The sequence below is a fragment of the Epargyreus clarus genome, unplaced genomic scaffold (assembly GCF_041222505.1).
Source record: "Epargyreus clarus isolate Ecla_fem2 unplaced genomic scaffold, WU_Ecla_fem_2.2 ptg000009l, whole genome shotgun sequence".
In the NCBI taxonomy this organism is placed as follows: Eukaryota; Metazoa; Arthropoda; class Insecta; order Lepidoptera; family Hesperiidae; genus Epargyreus; species Epargyreus clarus.
Window position 1 is genome coordinate 1,271,800 of NW_027332217.1, and position 25,031 is coordinate 1,296,830.

The following is a 25,031-nucleotide window of genomic DNA, read 5'->3' on the forward strand; positions in this document are numbered from 1 at the left end:
GCTAGTCTATTATAAATCATTATGACCCTTTTGAAATCATTTAAATTGCTTTTACATTTGCATAACAAGGGGACACGGGTAATTATGTAGTAAGTTGGACCGCCTTAGATAATTACCTATGAGTACCAGCAAATAGCAATGTATCTGTGGCCGGCCTCAGTTAGAACTTTAATCTGGAGGTCGGTAATGACCATTTACCATCAAATGGACTGCATTCTCGTTTGCTACCTCAATACTATAAAATGATTTGTACATTTTTTATTTTAACCAAACAATACCAAGTAATCTATGGACAGCTGTCGAAACAAAAGATCATTATATATAAGTGCATTAGAAGCAAACTGCGGTACATGATAAAATATAATGAAAGACAGATGGATACATCTTCTGATGGGCCAATAAACATATGTGTGTATGAGTTTATCTACGATTCTAGTCGTCGCCTGTAATTCCTTAACGTATTTCTGGGAGATGTATCTATAAATCATACTCCCCTTCAGAATGAATAGTGCTGTGTTGTAATAGCTAAATATACCCACGCGTATAATTTTGGTTCGAATTTTAGAAGTTTGTTGTGTTTGTATTGACAGATTTATTGAATCGACAGTTTAATATTTGTAAGATGACTTATCTTAGTCATCGGAAAAAATATACTTACATTAGTTTTGTCACCCCTATTTAAGTTTTATTCCCGTTAGTAATAATAATAAATGCATCTTAACTAATTTCGCCTACTAACATTTTACAGTTTTTATAGGCTTTACCTATATTGTCAAATTTTAAATTTTCTAACAAACAGACGTTCTGACTTGATCCTCACTTTTGTCACCGAAATTAGGTTGAATAGTGTTCGGCGGAAGGGTAGTAGTGATCCGAACTATGTAGTGGACTGCCTGCTTGTATACTACTAGATCATATTACAAAACATGTTCTTCAAGAGGTCAGAAAATACGTTTCGATTTAGTTCTCACTTCATATAGAAGAACAGATTTCCATGTTAGACATAAATCTGGTATTGGATCTTGGTATTGACCAAGATTTCCAATTTAGTCACCAGACCATCAACCCCTCCTTTACACTCCCTCAGAACAATTCAATAATTTATTTCTTTAATACATTATTTTCAGATATCTACACTAATATTATGTTATCGTCGTTAATAAGAAGCTTGGATATTAACGATATCACATTTTTATAACGTTACATTAAAGTAATAAGTGACTCATTTGATACTACAGTTTTAAAACAGATGCGGGTAGGTGAAGTGGGGACGACACCTTGGCGGCGCTCGAATTAACAGAGAGCGACATTCTGGTCGGAGACTTCAGCAAGAGCAGTCGAATAACGGAGATACTTGTGTAGTTATAATACTTCTAATCACTAGTGTGAACTTACTTACGTATAATTGTTATATCGTTACTCTGTACCGTTTATGTGACTATATTATTACATGACTTCAAGACCTACAAGATGAGTTTGATTTCATCAGAAGTGTACAAGAACCAGCTCACAATCATGGACGGCGATTCGTAAGTACGAACATACTTGACACAGGAATAAAAACCGTGAGTTAAAACATTATTATGTCATATGTGAATTCATCTTGGTAGAATAAGTAAAAATGGGGGTAGATAAATGTCGTTGATGTAAGGGAAAACTCATTTGAATTAAGAAAATGGATAGATTGAGACTAGTAATTCAAAGAAATGTTAATACCCTCTGAAAATGATATACTTAAATTTTGTGAACAAACTTTACTCTTATCAAATTACTTGTTAACATTGTAAACTGAGGTGTTTACTTCAAAATAAGTGCATTTTCTGTGAAGAAGTGTCTAAAAGTAATTTTGCAAGGCAGTTCTTGTGGTAAATCTGTCCATTTGGTTAAAGTCTGTGGTGTAAAAAGTAAATCCTAATTGTCCTAAAGTTACACCTACTTTGAAATATATAGAAATACACGTACTTATGAAAATATTTTAAGGATCTTTAATCTTAAATGTCAGGCTTTATAGATATGGGAACCTAATGGTTGTTAATATAGGCTAATGTACGCCAGAAATTGCATACAGGTTAGATTTGAATTTATTTTTGATAACTTTTAATGTTTCAAACGGGGTTTACGTATATGCGTTTGTTTTTATTGTATGGAAGGGACTATGCGGTAGCAACAAACGCAGTTACAGAGTACAGTATACCTACTTGATATAAGTGACACGTTTATTAAGTTGCAAAATTTTGATTATTCATAATTGTACAGAAATGTATAATATCTACGTGGTACATATTTAACTGCCTGCAAAAAGTATCACGACCACGGTATTGAGTGGCTGAGTGTACCCAGGAGGGAAATGGTAAATGAGTTTAAGGTTTATTGTTTTTTTTTTTTGGATATTAATTGACTATATTTAAAAATAAACTTGCATTCACATCTACATTGTTCACATTTTCATTTTATAAATCAATGAAAGTTTCCTTTTGATTTCATATACTTGATACGTAATTGTTATGAAAGAAGCATACGTACGTTGCCAAATTTAGATTTCCATCAATTCTAGGCGAATTCACGCAGTACTGTGTACTACTGTGTTTTGACTCCCATAAAGTATAAATGCACATTAGTTAATGATCTATAAGAAAACTGAGAAACTTATGCGCAGCGGTCTTTGGAATATTATATATAAAAATATCTCTCTTATCTCCCATTCTACTTCAGACTGACTCACTTATACATAATATTAAATGTCTGTTTTAAATTTAGTATGCAACGTTTCGTTTTGTGTTAATATTTCTTTACATCTCGTAATTTTAAATCTTTAAATTTCAATTTGAATTTGACACATTACACGTCCTTTTGGTTTGAAAATTGGGCACTATCAAATACTGGTAAATGAAGTTTGTACCTTAAACGTTGAGACGCTTAGACTATCGATATTATTAATTATGTGAGCCATTTACGAAATGATAAACGGGATCCACTTTGTATGGGATTGAGAATAAATTATTTTAAGTAAAATAATAATAATAATAATAATAAATTGATGCTTTTATAACTTGAGCTTAGTTCTATTTACAAGTTACAGCAATTAAGTTATTATACGTATTAAGTGAGAAACGGTCACTGAAGCCTACATAAATTTAGATAGTCTCTTGTATACCATATTTAAAATGAGTCTTGCCTGCGACTTTGTTCATGTGGATTCAAAATATAATTTGAATTGCATTTTTAAAACGAGTCTTGCCTGCGACTTTGTTCATGTGGATTCAAAATATAATTTGAATTATACAATGCCCTCTGTCAAGATCACGGAGTACGTTAGTAATTTGGAATTGTCCATTACCTGGTCATGTAATGTTTTTTAAAAAAAAAAATGTATACTTTTGACATCGACTTCGTAGTTTTGGTTTTAATGCATTTTCAAATATACAAACCGACAGACAATTTTTCTTTTTCAAATATATTCGATGTAAACACGTGAAGATTTCATTCTTATTATATGTATATCATAGCCAAATGAATAATAATGTAATCAAATAAAAGCATAGGTACATTTCGATGGGATTTTCTTATACAATAATTTACTTTTCATATAAATTTCATACGGTTCACAATTGCGTCATGTCTAGGTTTTCTCTATAGAAACATCGAGCATCTCCTTGAGAGTGTTGGTTGTAAATGATACATATTATATTAATATAATCTATATAGATATTACGCACTAATATAATTTTTATTACAAACTATATAAAAGTCAGGTGAAGCCGAGGCGTTTGAAATATATATAATAAATATGAATTGTTCGGTAATAAGGTGTATCATAAGATAGTTTGACTAACTGTTTGTTTGGCTGGCTGGTATAAAATCATGATCAACTTTAATAGACCTTTTTCAGGTCATAGAAATTTTAGGTTGTGATTGATAAGGAGCCACATGTTATGTAAAACAGTTATAGTTTTAAATCTGACGATCGTGATGAGACAAAATTAGAATCGGACAAGATTATTAAAATCATGTCATGTCATAGGTATTTCAAAATTTTTAAATAAATCTGACCGTTCAAAGTAGGTAAAAATCGAATTCAAATATTCCGTTACATACATACAGGTCAAGTTAATAAAAGCGTGGCAAAAATAAAAGCGTGTTTAAAAAAAATCTTTTATCAGTTGTAGACACAAATAAGTATAGTTAAATAATGGCCGGTTTCTGAAGTCATTTTTCTTGGTAGGTAGTTTACGAGTGTGTATTCAATAACACTATCCGTTTGATAACTACCTACGGAAAAAAAAATCCGCTTCCGAGGAACTCAATGTAAGACAAGGTCTGTTTAAACTCCGTTTAGATTAACGGACCATTTTAATGTGTTTATTCTTTCCATAACATTATTTGATTTTTTTTAAAAACGACGTTTGCGTAAAGTCTAGCAAATCTTCCTTAGTATAATGCATAACTTTTACAGTAAAATAGCCCAAACTATAACTTCCTTATGGGAATCTTAATTTAAAACTTTTGGTGAAATAAAAAAAAAAAAAAAAAAGTTAAGTAGTTAAGCCATACACAATTGACAAGTATGTCGCTGACGTGAACGCATGGGTCCTTTGCTTTGTTAATTAAATTTTGAAATTCATGTAATAGTATGTATTATTATAACTGAATATAAATTCAATTTAATGTAATGAAATTTCTTTCTGACTTTCAAAAGTGGGTTATGTGGCCCTACTTTGAAAGAAATAATTTGAATTTGTGATAAATAACGTAAAAAAATTGGGTTCATACAACTTATACGTGTTATATTGTGTGAAATTCATGGTTAGTTTACCATTATTTAGTCTTTAACTTTGATATCATTCATTTCAAATATTCACGATATATTATTATTTTGATACTGCTTCATCAGTTGATAAAAGACGTACATTGGAAAGGCAACTATTTGTATAAAATAACATTGTAATAATTAAAAGAAGTACTAAGTAGTAATAAAATAATTTTATAATAGTATTTTGAGTCGCACAGATTCATTTAGTGGCCAACTATAGATCTATCTATCTATCAGTATAACAGTTATTGAACAGGTTGTTGAGCATTCCGAAATGGACTAATAAGATAAACGTCGTTATTCTGATGCGTAACTTTATCGAATCAATAGTTGTTGGAGATTTAACTATTGGACTTAGAATCCAGACATAAGTAAAGTGGGCAGCTAGATGTTGTCATTACTGTAGGTGTAGGAAACTTTTTTTAGTTTGATTTTTATTTATCTGTAGTTAAGATGGATTAGTGCAGATGCCTCGAGCAGTGTAATGTTCGCGGGTGTCTCTTGGTGATGCATATGGTTGGGTGTATGTATGTATGTATGTTGGGTGGATGTATTACATTGAGTGAATATTGCATTTTTAGAGTAAATTTGAGTTGAGCACTGGCCGAATGTTATCGTAAACAAGGTATAAAAACTGCGGTGATACATGACTAGAGTGATCCTATATGAACATCACCTAGTTTAAACCGTGTGTTTTATTATTTAACAATGGTCTAATGCATTCGCTTCAATACCTGTCGCGCATATGACATTTATGTAAAGAGTCCTTATGAACTATGCCTGCAACAGAAATCCGTGGTGAACACTGTTGGGGCAGATTTATAACCTAGGTAATACACAACTAGTGTGATTCTATATGAACATCACCTAGTTTAAGCCTTGGTTCGGATCAACAGTTCGGGCTTTTTACATGCGAGTCGGTATTGCAAGAAAATGCGTAGAGTTTAAGCCATGTTTTTGATAAACAGTTCGGGCCTCTTACGTGCGAGTCGGTATTACAAGAAAATGTGTAACTCTTCTGGACTTAGGCATTAAACAACTGGTTTTCTTTTGCAGCTCTTGCATCAGACCATACACGATCGAGGACGAACGTGTGAGCAGGACGGCCGAATGTTATCGTCGTTAATAAGAAGCTTGGATATTAACGATATCACATTTTTATAACGTTACATTAAAGTAATAAGTGACTCATTTGATACTACAGTTTTAAAACAGATGCGGGTAGGTGAAGTGGGGACGACACCTTGGCGGCGCTCGAATTAACAGAGAGCGACATTCTGGTCGGAGACTTCAGCAAGAGCAGTCGAATAACGGAGATACTTGTGTAGTTATAATACTTCTAATCACTAGTGTGAACTTACTTACGTATAATTGTTATATCGTTACTCTGTACCGTTTATGTGACTATATTATTACATGACTTCAAGACCTACAAGATGAGTTTGATTTCAATTATAAAGAAGAAAACTTTGTTTGTTTGGTTGTAATGAATAGGCTCAAAAACTACTGGACCGATTATAAAATTTCTTTTACCATTCGAAAGCTACATTATCTATGAGTAACATAGGCTATATTTTATATGAAATATGTTTGATAAATAGATTTTGAGGCGGTACAAAATTTGCACGTCAGCTAGTTCTTAATAAGTGGATAACAGATTTCCATGAGCATCAGTAACCACTAACCATCAATTGGACTTTACAGTGTACACCTGTACCCTTACCATGAGTTTTTACGTTTTGACATATATGACTGTTTTGGTATTTGTTTACGTATTTGCGCATACAATTTCCAATCAGCGCCCCTAGCGGATTGTATCAGAACGATAAGTATAGTGCCAGTAACGTAACATTAATTGTCTAAATTGACACAATGACGTTTTATGTTTTGTCTCTTTTTTTTGCGAACATGTAAGGTAGACAAAAATACTTGAGCACTTATTGTTACGCTTACCCAGTCAGTCTACTGAAGCAAACAGAACAGTAGCACTACCATGAGTTGGCATAGAAACGCCACTATAGAAAATGTAAATAGAAAACTATTGTCATTTTGCTAGTGAATAACATAACTACTATCGTTACGGTATTTCTTGACAACGTCTGTCAAATTAATGACTCATGGGATCGAATTTGTATGGCAATAGATCATAATGACATTCGCTAGCGATTTAATTTCGATAGGTTTTTTTATGTATCGAGTTACGCCACTACGGATTTTACTTCTACGAGTAACCACCAGAGGCGCTGTACAATTTTTCATACATTTATTTTACGCAGTCGCTAGCGAGTAATACTTTTGTACACTCATGGTAGTGCTACAGAATAATGGATTGAGTAAACGTAACGTAAAATTGTGGGATGTTTTGAAAACTCATGGTAAGGGTACTGTTACTTCAATAACGTAAAATAACAATTAAGAATGCGCTTGAAGCAGTTGAAGACACCTGTATCCACTTTGACGGATAGATCGCATCCTATTAATTACGGTATTAATTGCAATTAGCGAAGCAGATTACTGATTAATCAACGTTGCGTCGTAGACAACGATATTTTATTCAAACTGTCTTAACAATTAGGGATGGCTTGGAATAATCGATTTTCCTGCTCAAAAAATCGATATTTACCTGCTCTCAGAAAATCGATATGCGAATTTTGCTGCTATACCTAATTTTATAGAATCTTGCATTTTTTTTAATTGTTTTTTCCTATGCGAATTTTACTGATATAATTATTCTATATAACTTGCAATTTTATTCAAATTGTTTTTTTTTAAGAACCCTATTTCGGTGGTAAGAGATAAGTACAGACGAACGTTTTTTTTTTCAAAAAGATCCATATTAGAGACATTGATCCTCCGTCCTCTATATTCTTATCGAATGATTCATAAACGTCGATTCGAATAACTTTCAAAACCGATCACATTCAGACAGAACCCATCCCTATTAACACTTCGCTTATTAAAAAGTATTTTTATATTTTTTCATCGAATCCGGTAAAGAATGTTCGTTATAAGTAATTGCGGCATTATGGACGGTGAGCAGAGGAAATCGATTTCTAATGGCCGCTAGCTGAAGCGACGATTGAAAACTAAATATCTATCTTTCTACTTAAAACTAGTGAAATAAACATAAACACTAACACTTTCTACACTCACAGCCCCACACTAGGATTCCGTGTCGTGGGTGCCATGGACACACACATAGACAAATACACAAACACTCAGACCCAGAAACAGATAGATCTAAATTCATGATTTAGATATCTGTCTGGCCGGGGATCGAACCCTCCCGGGTTTGCGCGTCAGACCGGTATAGTAACCGCCCCGCCACGCGAGTCGTCAAATGGGTAGTAAATGGCTACGGACAGCTAGAAACTAGAGTTCTAGACTAAGACGTATATTTTGCATTAAACTTATTATACGTAGTTTAGAAGGTGGTAGAACCCTTTGTGGTTCGACTCCGGCGGCACCACCGCCACACCTATTTCAGCCTAATAACAACAGTGTTAGGCGCTGCTGTGCTCCGTTTTGAAGGGTGTGGTAAGGGAGACAGACTTTTCCGAGGCGTTCCAGCTCAGTCCTCAAGGGTAGCGGCGCATCTGTGGCCGACCTCAGGTAGGAATATCTAATCCTAGCTGGGGTTGATTACAGATGTCCATGGGCGGCAGTAGCCACTTACCATCAGGTGGACTGCATGCTCGTTTGCTACTCCTTTATTATAAAAATAAAAAATCATAGGTGAGAAGGACAGTAAAAACTTGTTTAAAGTAACAAGTTACACGGTTTAATTTAGGTAGAACCCTTTGTGCTTCGACTTCGGAGGCACCACCGCCACACCTATTTCTGTTTACGCGTTGTTGTGTTCTGATGGAAGGATGTGATAATGGAGACGTACTTTTCCTAAGCATTCCAACTATATTGGGAGTAGCAACGTACCTATCTATGGCAAAAGTCCAGTAGGAATCTAATTTCATCTGGGATTGAGTACAAATAATCTTTAAAATATTGCAGCATAAGACCTTTATGTTTGTATGGTAAATATACCTTATATCTGGAATTCCTACATATACAGCAAAACACCGAAAATCTTCGTGTCACGAAGAAAGCTCTTACGCAACTTTAAAACTACAAAAGCTTACTTGAAAGCAGAAGTTTCCTTCTACCCACAACTTGGAGGCGACCTAACTAGAAACTAGTTATTTACGCCAAGTCTTTGTTACATAAACAAGTCGGTTAAACTTTCCCACTTACTCTATGTCAGCGAGTAAATATATTAAGCTAGTAGTGTCCGCGACTTCGCCGCGTTAAAAAAACATGACATAGCTATATATAACTGAAAATTTGTACCTTCACTGGAATGACAGTAGCGCCATCCGAAAATTGGCTGTTCCAACCCAGAAACCTTCGTGGGCTCATACACAACTTTGCTAAAGATCATGCACATGATCAAATGTATTATTACGATTACGATACGACGAAGGACATACAGACAAACATCCATTTCTATATATAAGATGTAGCGACGTTAGGACATTTCTTATGTGTACCATTTTATTGTTCATCAACCTAATAATGCCCCACTGCGAGGCATGAGTTTCCTCTTAGAGTGAGAGAGGTATAGGCCACAGGCTACCACGCTTATTGAAATATTGTGAAGACTTCTCATTTTTGAGATCTTTAAAAGAATTCTCAGATTTGTAGGATCCCCTACATAGTTTCCTTTACCGTTTAAAAAAACAAATATCCTTTATTTAAAAATATTAGGTAAATTTATATAGTACGGGAACTCTCCTGATAAGTTTATATAAACCTATATGTGGTCGCTTAGTTGACTTAAATAAGGTATATGATTACATTATAGGTAAGCACTATTAAATTCTAATACCACATAACAACAATAAAATAGAGATGTTTGGGATTTGGGACCTTGGACAACTAGGCTACCATATCTCAAGCAGGTGTTCAGTGCGAATTCCATAGTAAAAATATTTTTGTTAGATAAATCGTTTCAATTAATTAGCAGAGGCTTGTTAAATAAGGGTTGGCGTGTACAACTGTATAGTTTCACGTTACCCAGTGCCCCACAGGGCGGTCGCCTAGCCCTCACTAGACGTGGCCGTTTTATTAGTTTTATTTCACAACGGTTACGTAGTCGTTATTCGGTATTATATCAATATGGAAAACAGTTTTTTATATTAATACTAGCTGACCCGGCAAACGTTGTGTTGGCATATAAATAAAAAAATGTTAAGGGTCAACAACCCTCATCACTTACGGGTTTGAAAAATAGATAGAATATTTGAAACTGCGATGGTAGCGAAGTCTGTCGAATCCAATGTGAAACATTCCAAAATCCACAACTACTTACGAATTAAAAATTAATTAAAAAACCCTTTTCCCACAGACTAAATTGTGAATCTAAATCATCTAATTTCATCAAAATCAGTCCAGTCGTGTAGGAGGAGTTCAGTGACATACACACGCATATAAGAAATATATATAAATAAAGATTAGTTACCTGTTAACAGCTTCGATCTCTAATAAGAACGTTAGCAGCCTGTTTACGTTTTTTAAGTTCAATTGTATTAGCTTCGTCTGTATCTCATCTCAAAAGTTGATAAAGCTAAGAGAACATACGATTCGATCTCAGGTTCTCCTTACGTTATTTATTTCTGTTCTTTCAGTCAGACGTTTCCTTAAAACGGCAAGCTATTTCTATAGAAATACACTTTATATGATAATATAATACAATGTTTTCATTCTCATATCAAACTATATCAGTACTTGGTATGCTATTAGACCATATATCGATATGATACAGGATCGAAAACGATAAACAGTTACAGTATAATATCGGAACCATACCAGTCACTTCGTGATCTCCCCAGAGATGGTAATAGGCTGTTACTTTATTTTCAACTGTCCAAATGAAAAGGTCGGCTGAAATAGGGTTTATGTTACAAGCTTTATTTAAATCCTCTTGTTTGCGGCAGATCCCGAGGGATGTTTTAAATCCAGCCCTCTTTTGCTAATCGATTTGAAATATCTTTTCAGTTAGAGCCCTTTATAGAAAAAATCGGTGGAACTGAATTGCTTATTTCGTTTCATGTGTAAGGGACAGAAACTGTATGTTGATATTCTTTTATAGGAACGAGTTTTATACGAACTAAGTCTAACTAGTTTTGGTTAAACTGTGTCATAGTTTTGGATCAAAACTTTGTTATTTCGGTGGGAAATTCCTTAAAGCTAAAAAGATGTAGCAATTTAACTTCTTTCTATGTGAAAAGTAAAAAGTAAGAACGGAAGTTATGCTCCAAGCATACTACTACTTCTATACCTTCATGTATTTTATATTCATTAATAGGCAATTCAATACACAAAAACAGATATTAAAATTAGAAAAAATCAAAAGGTCCTTCAGTTACTTCTTTATGTAGTATAAAAAAGTACAATTTCTAAATTTCTATTTACCAAGCGCTCAATGGTATTAGCACAACAAATATGTTACAGGGAAAGAAAAGAGCTGTCATTTTAGATCACATTGTTTTAAAATAAGTTTTATCTCATTAACCGAACTCGTCCTTTCCAAGGTTTTTTGCCGCCTACATACAATCCTGTGACCCTGTTAAAAAGTTTCTTACTGTGCGTGGGCATAACAAAGTTACACCAACTTCACTCTTATCTCCAGTCCATTCAATAAAGTAGTCGAAAGGCAAACATAAGGTACAGGAAAGTACTTATAAGGTGAATTCATTTAAATCAATTGCCTAACTAAACCATTGTCAAACGTAGAGTACATTTTTCCTACTTACAAAATTTGAATCACTTTATATTACTAAAAATCATTGTTATAGGTGAAGTGACAATCCACGTGATGTCATCATACAAATTGCATAAAGTTCCAAGTTCAATTCCATCTAGGTAAAGTAGAACCCGCATGGTTGGACCGGAAGTATCACAGCCACACCTGTTAGTGTGAAGTAGTTCTTGCGTTTCAGGGGAAGGTTGTAGGTTGAAAGTACATAAGGCGATTATCCTAGTGCTTAGGAGTGGCATTATACATGGATTTGGTTATATGTATATTCATGCCTCGCAATGACTACTTACCATCAGGTGGCCTGCATATTGAAGGTGGTAGAACCTTTTGTGGTTCGACCCGGCGGCACCACTGCCACACCTATTTCTGCCACGTATCAGTAGTGTTAAGCGGTGCTGTGTTCTGGTTTGAAGGAAGTGGTAAGGGAGACATACTTTTCCGAGGCGTTCCAGCTTAGTCCTCAGTTGCCAAACTCAGGTAGAAGTCTAATCCTATCTGGAATTGATTACAGACTTCCATGGGCGGCAGTATTTACCTACTTGCCATCAGGTGGACTGCATGCTCGTCTACTACTCCTATATTATAGAAAAAATGCACGATCGCTACTTCAATCACATAAAAAATCCTGACGCACTTTTTTCAATAACCCTAATTTCGTTTCATATAAACACAAACGAAATTATTTATATGGCGTAGGCAGATTATTGTATTTACAACTTAAATTTACTCTATTTCAAGTAAGCACTTAACTGGAATCGACCCCGACTAGAAAGTTGTTACGTAAGTCGTTAAGCAAACATCTCATTGAAACTTTCTTAGTAGTGGGTAGTGAATTGTTTCCATTAATGTTTTTCTAATTACGAGTTACTCGAGTTACTTAGTAAGTTTACTCGAGTACTTGAGACATTCGCATTTCTATTTTCTATTTTTGGTCGGAAAAGAAATACATTTGGAGATTTTTAGTGCTGAACTTGGCGGCTTTACGCTTAAGAAGGTACGTTTTCTATTGAGAAACGCTGTTTTATTGGTTGTAAGTATATACCGTTTACACGTTTGAACTTTAAAGGTAATAAACTGCCTTTTTTCGATTCCAGAGGCAACACTTCAATACCTATTTCTGTCTTATAACAGCAGTGTTAAACAGTTCTGTGTCCGGCTTTGGAAGGTGTGGTAAGAAAGACATACTTATCTAAGGCATTACAATTTAGTCTTTAGGGGTGACAACTTATCAGTGGATCACTTCAGGTAGGAATCTAATCTTATCTAGGATTGATTACAAATGTCCATGGGCAGCAGTTGCCATTTATTATTAGATGAGCTGCGTGCTCATTGGCTACTTTAGTATTACAAAAAATATATATTTCAGAAGCGTAGGTAGACATTTTTATCTATGTTCTGAAGAACTGTAATCACTGTGGTATTGATTACAGATGACATAAAAGGACCATAGACAAGTAAAAAAATATTTTCATAAGACGTTTATGGTAAACAAAAAGCATATTATCTGTAACCTAATTAACAATTACCCCTTATTCCCTGTTTTTGTTATGATTTAATTATCTTAGCGGGTGTACAACGTCATAAACAGGATCCTATTTTGCATATAACCGATGAGTTTGTTGAAGGGTCGTCAGCCATTTCATGTACATGACAGCTTACAGTTTATAATTATGTTAATGACAACCACAATAATGTCGGGGCAATGTAAATAGACTCGATATATGTATGGTAGCAGTAAACACGCATTCTGCCTGACTGCCCCTGTATTTCTGGGACCAGAATAGGGCTACGGTATCGCCTGCCTGTATTAAGAGACGACTAAAAGGGGCTTCCGGAGTTGCAGGCGGCAAGAGTGGGAGCTCAAATCGCTCGGCCAGCGACCCTGGGAAGGACGGTGGTATGTGTGGTCGCATATCGTCGTGAACAACAGACGGTGTGGCGAGAGGCATGCTCACCTGGGCGGAGACCGACGGGGCAACGCGCTAAGAGGACTCCGGTAGCGTTCCTCTGGTGATCCCGGAGTTCTTTACGCAGCGCCGAGGACGGCCACCGGGGGGCTTTAATGCGGTAAAAATCCCACATAACTCTTTGTCGCCCTTACGGCACCGGGTACCTTTCGTAGGTACCCGGTGCCGCATCAATAACTGTATAATATTCAAATTACGTATATTGCAATCAATTATTTTAAATATTGACAATTGTAAATTGTTTTTAACTACTATGTGTACAAAATTTGCACGCCGACCCGGCAGAATGAGAGAAATTTGTAATTATAAGACCTTTGTTAACCTTATTCTATGCAAATAAAGAATTATGAATTATGAATGAATATGAATCCCCCTCGAAATAAAAAAGAACCCCAAAACAGATGTTATGCTTGAGGTTGATCCTCTGATAAACTTAGTGTCTGTTCTCACATATACCTATGGCTTTACCCTGGCGACTAAGATGGCAAGATCCTTAAATAACTCTTAACTTGTTATTACCAGTAAAAAAATAGACCCTAGTAAATGGCGTGTAAGTTTCAATTCTCAGGGACGCACCTGATTTTTCGACGTTATAATAATATGTCTACCTTTTAAAAATGAATTATGAATTGCTTACATTAGGAATCGTGAGGTAACCTTCACCCTTGAGAGTTCTTAAGAAATTGTGTGAAGTCTACTAATCCGCGCTTGGCCATCGCACTGAACAATGGTCTAAACCCCTTTCAATCTGAGTGGACACCCGCACCCAGTAGTGGGACAGTAACGTGTCAACGACAACGCTGCACCCACTCCTATATTAAATGTATTACTGTGTTCACACTTCAGTATACGAAAATCTACGAAACTGTTCAACTGTTGTCAATAAAATTATGCGAGCGTAAGGTTAGTACCTGCTTCAAAGATATTTTTCCCCGATAGATAGCACAGCACTGTTATTAAAATCTAAAAAATATGTGAAGTGGCTAGATGTCTTTAACGGCCATAGTAATAAATCGCATATTGTGGCAGGATAACGTCTTCCCGAAGTCAATAGTAATAACTAATAAGTAATAACATAAATATAGTGTAGTTACCAGTATCATGATATAAATGTACCGTTAATTTCGCTTCGAGGGTCGTCTTGGCCCGTGTCCAAACAGTAATTGAGGCAAATCAGCTAAATACATTACGTCTGACTATTTGTAAGCAGACTTTTTGATCGTATCGTATCAATAATTAATTCGTCTGTCTGTTGGGAAATACATTTGGGTCCGACTTGAAACTTGTCGAAATCAGAAGACTGGTTTTTGCACTACACAATGATACTATATTCGTGTCTTACAAACTGGGCTATTTTAGTACCATATGCGAGTAATTGAAACCACTTAGATAGTTAGATATGACTGAACATATTCTCTACGAGCTTTTGCCCGCGGCTTCGCTCGCGTTACGAAGTAATATTTTCATCCCCTATTTTATCCCCTTGGGGGTAGAATTGATCAAAATCCTTTCTTAGCGGATGCCTACGTCATAACATCTACCTGCATGCCAAATTTCAGCCCGATCGGTCCAGTGGTTTGGGCTGTGCGTTGATAGATCACTACATCAGTCAATCACTTTTGAGTTAGGTATATATATATATATACCTAAATATATTTCATATCTGTTCTGGTCTTGTAGTCCCTGGTCGGTTCTACCCTTAAGGTATACGTCTATGAAACCGCAATTGAAATCCCAGACGTCTTTACGATTGGTTAACGACATTTTTTACTAATCTGGCCAGGGATTCAACCTGGGACTCTCTGCATAGTAGACAAGTATCGTGATTTCGTGAAGGTTAAGAAACCGCAATGAAAGCTATAATTGTATTTTGGAATGTTTATCATAATTATCTAAACTAGCCTGGTATCGAACCTAAAACCCTCGCGACCAACAAGTAGGTAGGTACGTAAGACTACGCGATTCAGGTAGTTTATTTTTATCTTTTCGCACACTCCCAAGGGATTCAACTGTTGAAGTTTTTATGAATACGGCGACCTTACTTGTAAGTACTTTAATTTCCTTTCCACCCACATTGTATATAAGATTCCAGAAAAAATATTAAATATATAACGAGTCCTTCTTTTATAATGTAGGAGTAGTAGAGGAACATGTCGTTCAGCTGATGGTAAATGTTTACCACCTTCAAGCTGCTGTGTTCTGGTTTGAAGAGTGTGGTAAGGGAGTCATATTTTTTCGAAGCGTTCCAGCTTGGTCCGCAGGGGTAGCGGAGCATGTGTGGCTGACTTCAGGCAGGAATCTAATCCTATCTGGGGTCCTAGGCGGCAGTAGCCACTTACCAACAGATGGACTGCATGCTCGTCTGCTACTCCCATATTATAAAAAAAATATATCAAAACTGTAGTCGCCATTTAAAGCGGTCGGCCGTTGATCTAACAGCTGTAGATTAATTAAATTTGAACAATGATCTAATTGTGGGTCAGCTTCGAGCTCAATTGGTCAAGTTAGTGATACATTTGTCACGCTACAGACGTGAAGTCAAGAGGAACTATAAATGAAAATGAATAATGTTGTATTTATTCGTTCGTTTAATTTTTTGCTCGACATTATACAATTTTAGGTTTTGACTACACCACATTGCGTTGTGAAACCTACTATTGAAAACCTACTATGGAAAACTATTGAAATTACTATTTAACAATTAAAAAACATTATCGTATTATCGCAGACTTCATAGTTTGTCTAAATATGCGTACCGTAAACTGAAATCTCATTTTTCTAAAATATTCACAATAACGAAATCAATTAACATCGGCGACCGTACATACCTATAGGGGTTAGAACTATGGGTATCGAGGTCCTCTACCTCCATGCAACCAATGATCAAAAAGTGACAAAAGTGTAAAAATAAATCTAGGTATCTCATTTTGACTTTTATCTACCTATGTGACATAATTTTGTATCTAAGCGTTCAAATAACGAAAATGAGGCGTTAAGTACAAATCTGCTGGATATAACTCTCATTTCTCCCTGTCACGTTAAGCCCTCGACATCCAATATGTCAGAACAGTTTTACGATACCCTCAAACACCGTACGAAGGCGGCACGACAAAGACAATAACGTGTACAGAAACTGCCACAGAACACATATGAAGTAGATGTGGCGTGTGGGCGTGGCGTGCGTGCTGGTGATTTGTGTTTGCAGATCCCACTGACCATTTACGAAAGTGTGAGGTATATGTTTCTGAATTTATTTTGTTATTCAGCCAATTTCTAAAGTGCGTACATTGCAGGCATTAGAGCGAATGTCTGTAGTTGTTGAAGATACATATAAACTCAATGTAAATTAATTTACTCTTAAATATATCTATGTGTCATTCTCTGATTTGATCAATCTGTCTGTCAAGTGTATGTATAATATAGTGTACAGTTTCCAAGTAATATATCGCGATTAATCCTGCAAGTTCGTTTATATTATCCTATAACTTCTTCAGTTGTCCCTCAATAGAAAATTATACGATTCGAAGTATAGGACGAAATTAGTTCATCACTCACGTAAATCAGACACGCACTATGCTGGTATTGGGTACTGTACAGTACAGGTGATACAGCCTCATTTGGAGAGGGAGAATTCTTTATAGTATTTGTAACAAAACGTAGATCTATCTATTCCTCTTAGACTTAGAAGCCCAATGTTGGGCATAAGACTCCTTTAGATAGGAAAGTTGCGTCGCGTTTGACAGTAGATGAAACACTGCTACCACTCGCCACCGATCTCCTAAATTGATTATATTACTTTCTATCCACGTTACATTACATATACTCAAAAACAAGTGTGATATAAAGATATTTCATTATTTTACTTTATTCCATTTCAAGCGACACCTAACTTGCGCCTGACCTTTCTATATATCACCATTCTATGGATACTACAGACGAGTAAATTAGATTTTCAGCTGTGACAACATGTAGGCTTGTCTGTATAAATAAACTGAAGCGTCTTATCCACTTGGCAGTCTATAAAACTTGAAGATAGGTTGGCATTGATTCGCCTAAATACCAGTCTGAAGTAAAGATGTAAGGAATGTTTAGGCCTCATCCAAAACTGCTTGCTAAATAGAACTGGTAAGAATTTGTTAAAAATGCAGGTCAAACTTGTGAAAATCTCGTTTGGACCAAATATGCGAAATTCCCTAATGTACAACGACATGTTTGTGAAATCCAAGTGCCAATTGCGCATGTTGTCCACCTGATGTTAAGTGACCAATGCCGCACATTGACATCTGTAATCAATCCCAGGTACTACTGCAGTCCTACCTGCGGTCGGTTATGGAACATTGCTACCTCTATTTTAAGTTGGAATACCTTTTACAAGTTTATCGACTTTACCACACCCTACAAACCAACACACAGGGATTCAGACCCCTATTATTATTACGGAAATAACTATACTATAATTTCAAAATGATAGCGCAGTGGTTTGAACTTCAGCGCCTCTCTCTGGAAATCCGAGTTCGAATCCAATGCTGCTCTATTCAAATTCTATTCTATTTGAGGATTAGAATCTTATAAGGTGTTTTTTTTTTCATTAGTTAGGAAAATGTATTTTTGATTAAATGTTGTATTCCTAGGAAACAGATATATTGAGACATTGCTCTTGTTTATGAGTTCTGCTTTATAGTGCCAAAAGTTTAAAACTTCGTGCGTTGGGTGTCTTAGCCGTGCTAGTACTTCAAAATCCTTTTTGGAAGAAGACTTGTTTCCAACAGTGAGAGTAATACACAATATAATCTCTTGGTTAAAAGAAGGCATTGCTAATAAATATTCAGATTGCGAAGAATAAATCGGTAGACAATTTCCCAAAACGAATATTTTAAGGAAAATTCAATTAAGTAGGGTAGGTAGATATCGTTGTCCATAAAGTTACGTTCAACGCTTGGATTCAAAATTGCATGTCGTTGATGATAAAAAGAACTTAATTAATGACTTCAATGACAATTAAGTACATGGGTACAAAAGAAATCAACAATAGAATTACGAGTAATCAGTAGAAACTTATTCCTTCGCCCTTTATGTCGAAAGAGAAATGACTGGAGCGCATGATTCGAATTTGAAATCGACGATTATTATACATATAATTGTTTATGAAGACGTTAAAAAATGTACACGTATATGAACAGTGATTGAATGTAGCGCTTTTATGGCACTACGGTTTACTTTTAAGGAATGCAACTCACGCTTAAGGAATAGTGATTGCGAAAGTCCAGTTACTGGCGACTAGCTCACGACACCCAGTAGTTTCAATCACCTTATTTGTAGAGAAATCTTAGACTTAATAAACTCGATAAATAAGTGTAACACAGCATCAACTCACCTTTATGAAGCGCACGCCTTCATAATCGGGTTACAATAAATCCATTCACAATACACGGATACGAAAACAAAAACCACTAGAGCCACTTTGCGAACACAAAAATGAAAAACGGACGCTGTTACGACGCGACAGCGTATGCCAGGGCGTAGAGCGCACACATTTTTCTCGTCGTTTTTGAGGAAATAATAAAAAAACTTGCACAATACTCGAACAGATGGCAAATTATTTTCGTTTACGCGCGACGAAAGCCTGTCCCGCCTACCGCGTCGCGATACCGCTCACGAGGAAGAAATCACGGTACTAAAGCAGAATCGTTTGTTTGGTTGGTTCGTCTACTCGCTCCGGCGATATCGCCTTCTCTTTTCAACGTGCACGCTTATTTTTTGTACCAGCTCCATCTGTCGATGAACTTAGGAATGACGTAATAAGTTGAAGACGTAGTTCAAAGTGAGACGTAGTGAACGTGAGATCAATGCCGTAGGCTCGTAGATGGCGTGACTATTGAAGAGGTTTATAAAACCAACAACCGTTATAAGAGGCCATAGACGAAGTACAAGAGGCCGAACCGTCTGACTACGATATCATTAAGATTAGGAAGTTACGAGGAAGATCGCTCAAACACATAAAAACATCAAACGATAGAAGTAATACGTAGGGACGTACAATAAATATTTATAGAGTATTTTAACGTTCGAGTATTTTTGGAGAACGATGGCATTAATATTAAACGGAAGCAATACGGTATTGTGTTGTTTGCTGGGAAGGCCTTGTTAAAGAAAACAGAAACTAAGGGTACAATTGAAACAAATCTTTTTGTAAATACTATTTTCCACTTTCGGTTTCAATAAATTCCTACAAGTGTTATGAAAATAACATAACATCCATTATGGTAGATACTTTGTTTTACTCCGACAACATAAATCGTCCTAAGAATGTTTTAAAAGTTCTGAATAAAAACAAATTCCCTGATAAGCAGTAAAGCTGTAAAAACTTTTACAAAGGATTTGCTTAAACAAATAATTGAATCAAACGACATTTTATCATTAAAAATATTACGAATTTATTCACAAAATATGTATTGCTAATTTACACTTAATTAGAAACTAACGTAAAGTCACTTTACACGATAGCTCCGTCTCGTTTAACTCTGAAACCACTTTGATTAGGTTACTACTAGATAACACGTTCTTGGGTTCGTACCCTGCATTCAACCAAGATTCCAGTACATCTGTACTTGGTAATAATGTTCTTAAGTTATTCCTAACGTATATATATGCTTGTGGCGAATACCTATAAATGCTTAGAGCAAAATTCTTCAAGTCATCGGTATGTCTCGTCGGCATTGCGAGTACAAGACCGTTCGTGTCTTCCCTTATCTTATCTTGCAACGAAAGCAGTATTCTAGACTTCTTCTTCTTTCTCTGATTCAATATATTCTTCTTTGTTTCTATAACTTCCTTCAACCTCGCTAATAACCTATTCTGTCGGTTGTACACTTTCATATCTTTTTTTAGCCGTTCTTTGAGACTGATAGCTTGTCTTTGCATCTTCTGTACATTTGTAAACAGCTTTAACAACTCTACGTTATCGACTTCTGGTATTTGTTTCTGTCTATTTTCAACTACTTTGGATTCTGCTGGGGAATGTTTGCCGTTTGCGGTTGCTATTTCATTTTCGTTTTCTTCGTAGTCCATATATTCGTCGATATGTTCTTCTTCACCATCCTCCTCCCCTTCAGTATTTTCCGAGTCGTCTTCTATGTATTCAACCTAAAGACAAAAAATCTTATATAAATTGATTTGAGTGCCTATATGTTATTTAAAATAATTCGATTACAGATAGGCAGGCCCTAGGGGGTAACCTTACCTAACCATTGGAGCAAGAGAAATTACATAAATTGGGAATGACAATAGATTGCTGGTCTCAGGTCAGCAGTTTTTAGTTTGAACTAAATAATTAAATTTTTACATAAACTGTTAAATAAACTTGTGAATTTAAACCCATACTTTGATAAAGTTGAAAGGTGTTTAAAATACGCGTTATTGTCATAAATATTCTGCAAAATATTCTGCAATATTCGCTATCGTAACACATATTCTGAAAAAAAATCAATGGGGTTTAAAAGACAAAATCCATTAAAGGCAGGATAGATGAACAAACAGACACAAGGCTTATGCAGTTGACAGATTCCTTTCCCTACTGAATGCTACAAATCTATGCTTCTAGCAACAATTCTTCTAAGTAGATTCTTCTCAACGTTTAACATACAATAGTGATGCAAAATGTTTTGTTTGAGAACCAGCGGCGAAAGACACTCCATAATACACATTGTATGTTTAAAAATATAATTTACAATTTAATAATAATAAAATTACTATAACCATGTATGCCACATATTGCATAATATTAAATTGCTATTTTATTAATATATTAATTTTGTTTGTGTAGTCAATGCTTTTTCCTTGTTGACTTATTTATGTTTAAGCTGTCAGGTTTTGTAAATATAACAATTTGTCTATGAAGGAACTTATTGTAGTTCCATATATTATACCCTCATGAAACTGACGAAATCAGAGTACATCAACATATTCAAATTCTGAAACTAATATTGGAAATTATACCACATGGTACCATAGACACTTAATAAGTTTTAAGTAGTCAGTAGTAAATCAATTGATAAAAATATATCTGAGCTTCTGAGCTTCACTACAAAGACTACTTAACCGTCAGGCTCATTGGTAGTTGTGAAGTAAATATAATTATAAATAATAAGACATTTCCACTTAGTCCACAGGAATAGCAATATTTTTTTTTATAATATAGGAGTAGCAGACGAGCATGCAGTTCACCTGATAGTAAGTGGCTACTTATCCTATCTAGGGTTGATTACATGTCCATGGGCGGCACCATGGACATGTAATCAACCCCAGATAGGATTAGATACTCCTACGTGAGGTCGACCACAGATGCTCTGCACTCCCTTTAAACCAGAACACAGCAGCGTTTAATACTGCGGTGATGAGGCAAAAATAGGTGTGGCGATGGTGCCACCTGAGTGGAACCTCATAGGGTTCTACCACCTTCAAAATTATTATTAACTGTATCTAGACTAATTATAAATATTATTCCATAGAATGTGTGCCTAACTCATCATTCATCATTGAAATCCATTTCTCCAATTTCATCTAGTATTGGTATCAGAATAGGCATGATGACATCACAGATTAAATTATATTGGCTTTTCAAATTTTTATTGCAGTGACCATATCCATTTACAATGTTTCAATGGAATACTCAATGTTAAAAAATCCTTCGAACAAAACTAAGCAATGCATTGGTTAGTTAAATCCATGTAAGATAATGCAGAGACTGCTGGGTAATTGCCAAATTTGGCAACTTCAAAATTGGCTTCTCTGGTTTATTTTATTTAAAACATAGAAATAGCAGGGTACAAGATCTCGAGGTAGATCATCTATGCGATGGACTGACCAGATCAAGGTTATAGTGCATGTCCCATTCCATATCCATGTAATGGGACATTCACAGTGCTATCAGGTACACTTGCACCAGGAAGATGGCGACAAGAAACAAATGATGGCATATTGTTAAACGTACCACTAGGACCACATAATGACCACAACCACTCTGACAAGAGTGTAATACTTAATAAGAATAGGAGGAGCATACAAACATCCAGTTAATTGTCCTGGTGATTGGGTGCCACCACTTTGCATTCATACATCAACCCCAGATAGGATTCAAGCCTCAAAGTTGGTCACAGATGAATTACTACCCCTGGAACTAAGTTGAAATACCTCACATCACTTTATTAAAACTAAATTCACCAAAAATCCCTTTTACCTCCAACACATGGCCAGGCAACTTGAGCGAAGGTACAGCTTTTTCTACCAGCACCACAGCCTTATTTTCATCGCACTCAAAACAATCAATGGAGAAATGGTTGTTACAGATATAAGAGTAATCAGTTGGAGTCCAGTTGTTCCTGCCGGTTAGATCTGTCCATATTTGTCTAAGATCGGGATCCTCTGGGAATCTGGAATTGTGTGAAGGAATATTTCTTTATATACATTGCATTATTTGTATTATGATTAAGGTGTATTTGAATTGTGAATTATTAGAATTGATGGAAATCAACATCTATGTTTATATAACTTTTATGTATTGATGTTGAATTTACAGTTAAGCCAATAAAATAATTACGCTGTCTGTATAGACAGTGGGTATATACCTATAAATAATTAATTACATTGTAGCTAGCATTAGATACTAGCCATATGATACATGTTAGTTGTGTTTTTTAAATTGGATATGCAAATTGTTTTATGCCATAAAAACTGATATTATTAATTATGTACAGCTTATAGTATTTTGTACAGTTCATGGTTTTCAAAAATAAAAAAAAACATTACACTGGCATCAGCTACACTTTATACTTTCTGTACATTTTTACCCCCATATAATAAACTTTGGTAAATCTCAGTTAATTCTGTCTGTTATTAAGGACAGAAAATGGGCGGAGGCACTTAGAAAATCTTTTATTAAAAAGAAAATCACCTAAAAAACGAGGAAGACGAATCCAAATTTTTGGACTCCTCACAGCCCAAAACTGCACATGTTTTCGTAATTTCCGTGTCCGTGTCAGCATTCTGCTTCAGTTCTGGTGCTACCATGGCTGCAAGTAAACATTCATAAGACAGTTTAACCTACAAACTTATTCAAAGTTAACAAATCTAATGAATTTTGTAATGAGACATACCAACTGGTGTCGATTTTGTTTTATTTTCATCGTATTCCTTGCTTTTAGCGAGACCTTGGCTGAAACTCATCTTTATAGAATTGAGTTTTTCGAGACATAAATCGCCGGCGGGACCCTAAAAAAACAAAATAATCATCTCTATCAACGTAAGTTATGTAAGAAAAATCACATGTCACTTACAGCTATTATAAACTTTACTTTACCTTTGATGTTCTACGTCTACAACACTTTCAAATGTTGACTAAAGCTGGCATTAGGCGCCACTGGTCGAATCAAGCCCGGGAGATTTCACAGGTTATGTCTAAATGGAACAACCATATTAGTAACAATAACTCACTACATCTAACGCGTACAGTGAACTAGTCTTCATAAAATTTAAAACAGTATTAAAGGAACACGAAATATAAGATATTTCTAAGTTCTAAACTATATTAATTACTTTCAATCATATTACAATACAACGCTACTTTATGCCACCAATAATTGACGTTTCTCTTTTTTTAAGTCACGTTCACTGCACACGTACAATCAGCCATGCAGCCAAAATAATAGTTATTATAAATTTGTTCCGTTTTATATATTTTTCATAAATACGACTATTCAGAACTTTTGCAAATTCATAATATTAAGTGCTGATTATCAAAATGGTATAGAAAAAAAAGTTAACTACATATTAGCATGTTGAATATTGTAATAAATTTTTGCGACTTCACGTTGTGTATCATAATATCTAATAAAATACACTCCTCCCACACCATCTAGTGTTTACGACGGAATGCGAGCACACATACCACCGTCCTTCCCGGGGTTGCTTGCTGGACGGTTCGAGTTCCCACTCTTGCCGCCCGCAACCCCGGAAGCCCCCTTTTAGTTGCCTCTTACGACAGGCAGAGGATACCGTTACCCTATTCCCGGGACTACAGGGACATATATAATGTACCTACTAAAGTATCTACTTTTAAAAATTAACATAGGGAATCCATTGATTTTTTTACGTTATACAAATACATACCTGCTTAATTTAGGCAATCATTAATATTGACAAATTATGTGGAATAAAGACCACTGTCTCACACGAATCAAGCATCAAGCTATTAATAGAAGCATCCAAACGTAAAATAGCAGGCAATATAATGTATGTAAACAAGATGCAGGTTTTAGTCTTAACCGTAGATATTTAAACGACAACAGGTTTTTTTCTAAATATGGGTGTTTTTTATATTCACTTCGAGAGCGTCAGTATAAGTGTGAAAATATCTATTATTTTCTTATACAATGTATCTACGATC

The 25,031-nt window shown here is 35.4% G+C and overlaps 2 protein-coding genes across 2 annotated transcripts in view; both read right to left on the bottom strand.

Moving 5' to 3' along the window:
- LOC140744719 (uncharacterized) overlaps nucleotides 1–19,288 on the bottom strand; it is a 229,740-nt gene extending 210,452 nt beyond the window's left edge. Inside the window, exon 1 of the mRNA XM_073076359.1 lies at nucleotides 18,966–19,288. The gene's annotated coding sequence lies outside the window, so the exon portion shown is untranslated. The remainder of the gene's footprint in view (nucleotides 1–18,965) is intronic.
- Nucleotides 19,289–20,000: 712 nt separating this feature from the next.
- Nucleotides 20,001–24,237, bottom strand: LOC140744720 (uncharacterized). The gene is made up of 5 exons (XM_073076362.1): nucleotides 23,946–24,237; nucleotides 23,743–23,857; nucleotides 23,541–23,658; nucleotides 22,827–23,019; nucleotides 20,001–20,734 (listed from the first exon to the last, which is right to left on the bottom strand). Exons 2-5 carry the CDS (start codon nucleotides 23,810–23,812, stop codon nucleotides 20,069–20,071), a joined length of 1,047 nt encoding a protein of 348 aa, XP_072932463.1. The 5' UTR covers nucleotides 23,813–23,857; nucleotides 23,946–24,237; the 3' UTR covers nucleotides 20,001–20,068.
- Nucleotides 24,238–25,031: the final 794 nt, after the last annotated feature.

What these genes read in the sequence shown, in the direction of transcription:
- LOC140744720 (XM_073076362.1), bottom strand. Translation starts at nt 23,812, where the DNA reads ATGAGTTTCAGCCAAGGTCTCGCTAAAAGCAAGGAATACGATGAAAAT. An exon ending in TCGTCTTCCTCGTTTTTTAG is followed by an intron (nt 23,020 to 23,540) that starts GTGATTTTCTTT and finishes ACACAATTCCAG; the next exon opens with ATTCCCAGAGGATCCCGATC. An exon ending in TGCCTGGCCATGTGTTGGAG is followed by an intron (nt 20,735 to 22,826) that starts GTAAAAGGGATT and finishes TTTTGTCTTTAG; the next exon opens with GTTGAATACATAGAAGACGA.